The sequence below is a fragment of the Motacilla alba genome, unplaced genomic scaffold (assembly GCF_015832195.1).
Source record: "Motacilla alba alba isolate MOTALB_02 unplaced genomic scaffold, Motacilla_alba_V1.0_pri HiC_scaffold_28, whole genome shotgun sequence".
NCBI lineage: Eukaryota > Metazoa > Chordata > Aves > Passeriformes > Motacillidae > Motacilla > Motacilla alba.
Window position 1 is genome coordinate 4859033 of NW_024037374.1, and position 5614 is coordinate 4864646.

The window sequence follows — 5614 nt, forward strand, 5'->3', positions numbered from 1 at the left end:
CTGTTTGCAGGTGAGGGGGCAGGGGTGGGCAATAGGAAGAAATCTGGATCAGGGAAGAAGAAAGAAAGCAAAGATGAAGCCAAGGAAATGCTTGGGGCTGTTTGGGAGTGGCTGCCAGGCAGCCCTGGCTCTGAGCAACAGCGTCTGCAGTGGGACAGGAAACTCCCAGCTCATGGGAACAAACTTTCTGGCTGACTGCAGAGGCCACGACAAAGCTGAGTGCTTTCCCTGCCATCCCCCAGCCCTTCCTGGCCCCAGGGGCTGATGGCATTTGTGCTCCCTCAGGTTCATGTCCCCACACCAACAGCATGGGGGTGCTCCCGCCTGCTGTGTGCAATGCAAACAGGGGCTCCTGAGCCAGAGCTGCCGTGCCTGTGCCTGCAAGGATGCAGCACCTCTGGGATCTGGGGGAGAGGCCAGGGCTGCAGAGGGGGGATGTTGTTGGCAGCTCCATGAGGACGCTCTGGGATGCTGCCCTGGGCTGTCCAGCGCACTGGGGATGGATCAGCCCCTGCTCTGCTGCTCCTTCCCATCTGCCCCAGGGCCCTTGCAGAGCCCCAGCCATGCTGTTTGCTCCCAGCCTGCCCACGGCCACCCTGGGGCTGCTCACGGGGCTTTTCTGTGCTGAGCCTTGGCCTGGGCGTGTTCTTGAGAGAGCCTGGGCAAGGAGCCTGGAGCCCCCAGGCCTGGCCTGAGGCGTCAGCGCTGCCCCAGCAGTGCCCATGGCCTGTCCCTGCTGCAGCCCCGGCACTGCCACCCCCAGCACTGTGCCCGGCCCCGAGAGCACTCAGGCCCTACAGCAACACCAGGGCCACCAGGGCAGCGGGGCAGGGCCACGGGAGCAGCACTGGCAGCACCAAGTGCTGCTGCTGCTGGGCGCAGCTGCTGTGCCAGCACTGATCTGCCCCCAGCTCTGCACACAGACATTGCTGCTGCAGCTCCAGAGAAGGCAACAAAGGGGGCATCTCTGCAGAAAACATTGTTTAGAGATCCTTTATTTCACTTGAAGCCATCAAGGGCACAGCTCCTCATTGACACAGTCTATGGGTCACAGGAAAGTTGGAGAGAAACAAAATGATAAATGGCACAAACAATGCCCTCTCATTGTGGACAATATTTAAAAAGCTAAACAATGAAAAAGAACCTCCAAAATGAAAACCAACAAGTACTATCAAAGATGACTTTTATTACAAGACGTATGCAGAAATTGGAAACCAGTTTAGTGTTTCTGAAAGCATTCAGTCATCAGTCTCCCCACTGCAGCCTTGAGCTCCTGGTTCCTCAGGCTGTAGATGAGGGGGTTCAGGGCTGGAGGCACCACCGAGTACAGAACTGACAGGGCCAGGTCCAGGGATGGGGAGGAGATGGAGGGCGGCTTCAGGTGGGCAAATGTGCCAGTGCTGAGGAACAGGGAGACCACGGCCAGGTGAGGGAGGCAGGTGGAAAAGGCTTTGTGCCGTCCCTGCTCAGAGGAGATCCTCAGCACGGCCCTGAAGATCTGCACATAGGAGAAAACCATGAACAATAAACAGCCAAAAGCTAAACAGGCACTAACAGCAAGAACCCCCAGTTTTCTGAGGCTGGAGTGCGAGCAGGAGAGCTTGAGGATGTGTGGGATTTCACAGAAGAACTGGCCCAGGGCATTGCCATGGCACAGGGGCAGGGAAAATGTATTGGCCGTGAGCAGCAGAGCATTGAGAATGCCACTGGCCCAGGCAGCTGCTGCCATGTGGGCACAAGCTCTGCTGCCCAGGAGGGTCCCGTAGTGCAGGGGTTTGCAGATGGACACGTAGCGGTCGTAGCACATGATGGTCAGGAGGGAAAACTCTGCTCCAAGGAAGAAGACAAGCATAAATAACTGTGCAGCACATCCTGAGTAGGAGATGTCCCTGGTGTCCCAGAGGGAATTGTGCATGGCTTTGGGGACAGTGGTGCAGATGGAGCCCAGGTCACTGAGGGCCAGGTTGAGCAGGAAGAAGAACATGGGCGTGTGCAGGTGCTGGCCGCAGGCTACGGCGCTGATGATGAGGCCGTTGCCCAGGAGGGCAGCCAGGGAGATGCCGAGGAAGAGGCAGAAGTGCAGGAGCTGCAGCTGCCGCGTGTCTGCCAGTGCCAGCAGGAGGAAGTGGCTGATGGAGCTGCTGTTGGACATTTCTTTACTCTGGGCATCGTGCACTTTTGAAAGAAGACATTGACAAGCTGAGAAAAACTTCTTTGAGTCAGTCCTATGTATTTTATTTGGAATCCCCTCAAAATTACTTCTCTTCATGTGAGGGTTCTTTCCTAAAGATTTTTCAGTTTGAGTTTGTGTGGTTGAGTTGCTTTTTCCTCTTCAGCATTGCTCTCAGTTGAACACTGGGGAGACCAGAGGGAAAACAGGGGTCCCTGCGCCCCAGTGCAGTCAGACCTGCTGCATCGCATACAGGTGTCCTTTGGTCATCACACCTCCCTCTATTTCAGAGTGATTGCACTTAAAATGCATTTAAAAAAAAAAAAAAGAAGTGGAGTTTTTAAAGGGTATAGTTTCAAAGTCAATCTCTCTAAACTCTTCTCTCTTTCCCTGTGCACCTGAACAGGAAGGGATATCCAAGGGTTGTTCTGGCTCTCTGCTGCCTGGAGTTGTGCCTACAGGGAGCTGTTTCTCTCTATCCAGGTCTTGTCCCTGGCAGTGCTGCCAGAGCCCAGCCCAGCCCTGGGGGCTCAGCTCTGCCCTGCAGACCCCTCCCAGCACAGGGCACTGCCCAGGGGCATCTCCCTGGCAGCAGGGCCTGAAGGGCAGGGCAGACAAACAGAGATGCTGCAAGCCAAGGTGCTGCAGCTGCTGTCTGTAGGGAGAGGAGGCTGAGGAGGCACTTTCTGAGGGAGATCTGAGGCACATCTGCTGATGCCCAGGCTGACAGAGCAGGAGTCTCAGTGACACAGACAAAGCTGACAGCCCCTTTCCCTTGCCTTTAGGAGAAAGCTGAGAGCAGCCCTGGCCATGCAGCACCATCTCCAGAGCAGCAGGAATCTGCCCTGATGGGGGTGGCTCCTTCCACCTCCAGCTTCTCCCCTGCAGCGTCCATGGGGAGCTGCCAGGCAGGCTGAGAGCTGCCCCTGGCAGGTGGCACATGCCCTGGGCTGGCCACGAGCCCTGAGGGCTGCAGGAGCTGCTCTGCAGGACAGCCCTGGGCAGCCCTGGCTGCAGCCCCAGCTTCACCCCCTGCAGCCGTCCTGACACATCCCCCAGGCTGTGGGGTGTGCCAGCTTCAGGAGATCCCTCCAGGAGCACAGGGGACATTGCCCTGCATCCACACACTCACCATGTAGAGGGCTGTGGAGATCTTTCCCCAGGTGAAGTCTCAGCACAGTGTCTTCCCAATCCTGATTGCCTTCAGCCTGTCTCTGCCTGGCTCGCTCCCCTCAGTGCCTGCAGGCAGAGCCCTCAGCCCTGCTGGGCTGGGAGAGGAGCTGGTCCTGGCAAGAGCTGTTCCTTTAAAGCTCAGCAGCACAGACACAGCACAAGGATTTTAATGAGCCTCTTGGGGTTTTGGTGTTGTTTTCATCAGACTCAGTCCCTGAGAGAGTCTTCAAAAAACTTCTCAAGAAATCAAATTCAGATGGAAACTCCAAAGTTTCTTGAAGTTTTAATGGGTCCCACTGAGGAACACGACTGAGAAAGTGTCCCCAGGTTCCAGGTAGAGCAGAACACTGCAGGCAGTGATGACAGCTGGGGACAAACAAGGCCAAGGTGTCTGTGGTGCTGAGCAAAGCTGGATGTGTTTCAGGAATGCAAAGGGCCAAGGCCTGAGCCCCAGCCCCTGGCCAGGCAGATGCTGTCCCTCACTCCTTGCTCAGGGCTCTTCCCGGGATGGGCACTGCCATGTGGGGATGTGCAATGGCAAGGGCAGGAGCATGGGGCGGCCCCTGCCAGGCTGCTGAGCAGGGCCAAGGAGGCAATGAGGCCCCAGGCCTGCAAGGGTCACTTGTCTGCTGCTCCTGCCTCAGGCCCAGGGCCAGCAGCCATGGCCCAAGTGCTGCCCAGGTTGGCTCTGTCAGGGCCTTGCAGCTGCTGCCCATGCCTGTGCCCTGTGCAGCCCAGGCTGTGCCACGGTGTCCCTGCCCTGCGCCTCTGTCCCTGCAGGCTGTCCTCATGCCCCGGCTGCCCCACCTGGCTGGCCCCTTCCTTTGCTGACAGCTCTGCCTCCTGCCTGCCTCTGCCTGCCCACACAAAGCCTTGGGCTGACCCAGGCTCCTTCTGGGGGACGTGTTGCACCACAGCCCTGCCCTATGGAGGAAATTTCTTTTTCCTTGTGTCCTGGACCTCCCCTGCTGCATTTGTGGTATCATTTCTCTATCTATCTGTTTTCCACTATGGAGAAAAAGCTCCCCCATTTCTGAATTCACCCTTCAAGCCCTGCCCGGCCACTCCTGTTCTGTCCTCAGTCTCTTCACAACTGAGCCCTGGGCTCTCAGCCTCCATATATGGGTCATGTTCTTGAGGCCTGCAAACCCCAGCCTGGGAGATCTTTGGGCCCTCTCCAAGGTGGGAGGGTTGATGCAGATTGCAATGTTTCAGATGAAAACATTCTGCTCATAGTCTAAGAAAATCACCAGAGGCCAAGGCCAGGCAGAGCTGTCTGTCCTGGCAGCTTTTGTCTGGGAGCAATCCTGGGATAGATGGAATTTTGGCCGCCTAATTCCAATTTCTGCCATGGGCCCTGGACAAGAAGGCCGGTTCTTTTCCATAGGAAGGAAGGCACAAGTCCCGGTGCTTCCAAGGCAGATGAGATGTGATCACCAGAGGCCAAGGCCAGCCAGAGCTGGCAGGTTTTTGTCTGCGACATACCCTTGCATACAAGAAACTTTTTAGGGCAAGTACCAATTCTGTCCATGGTTGTCGGAAAAGAGGGGAAATTCTTTTACACAGGAAGGAAAGCATGGAGCCCCAGTGGTTCATGGCAGATGAGAAGTAGCCCTTGACATTCCAAGATCAGCCGGTCCTGTCAGGTCCCCCCTGGGAGGCCAAATCAGCCAGATCTGTTCCATGTTCCCCTCATTCCATGGGGCCCCACAATGTCCCAGTGGCCCCTTGATTCCATGAGGCCCTGAGGTGTCACAATGGCCCCTTGGTTCCACAAGGCCCTGAAGGGTCTTAATGGTCTCCATGGCTCCACGAGGCCCCACAGTGTCAGAGTGGTCTCTTGGTTCCATGAAGCCCCGCGGTGTCACCGTGGCCCCAATGTGTCACAATGGTCTCCATGATTCCACCAGGTCCTCACAGTGTCACCGTGGTCTCCATAGGGAGGAAACAACCGAGCCCCAGTGTTCCAGGGGCAGATGGGCAGCAGCCACCAAAGGCCATGGGCAGCCAGATTAGGCCGTGCTGGTAGATTTTTTTCTAGGAGCCATCCTTGGATATTGGGAATTTTAGAAATGGAATATAAATTTTGGACATGGCTGCCTGGAGGAGAAGGACAATTCTTTTTAATAGGAAGGAAAGCACGGAACACCGGTGTTTCAGGGCCAGATGAAAGGCGGCAATCAGAGGCCAAGGCCTGCGAAACTCTCTCCTGGTACCTTTTGGCTGATAGGAACCTTTGGATATTTTTGAACCTTTGAATTTTGCAGGTGG

The 5614-nt window shown here is 56.2% G+C and overlaps 1 protein-coding gene across 1 annotated transcript; it reads right to left on the reverse strand.

Moving 5' to 3' along the window:
- Positions 1 to 1208: 1208 nt before the first annotated feature.
- On the reverse strand, positions 1209 to 2283 carry LOC119696425 (olfactory receptor 14J1-like). The gene has a single exon (XM_038126159.1). It carries the CDS (start codon positions 2267 to 2269, stop codon positions 1220 to 1222), a length of 1050 nt encoding a protein of 349 aa, XP_037982087.1. The 5' UTR covers positions 2270 to 2283; the 3' UTR covers positions 1209 to 1219.
- Between the last annotated feature and the right edge of the window lie 3331 nt (positions 2284 to 5614).

What these genes read in the sequence shown, in the direction of transcription:
- LOC119696425 (XM_038126159.1), bottom strand. Translation starts at nt 2,269, where the DNA reads ATGAAGAGAAGTAATTTTGAGGGGATTCCAAATAAAATACATAGGACT.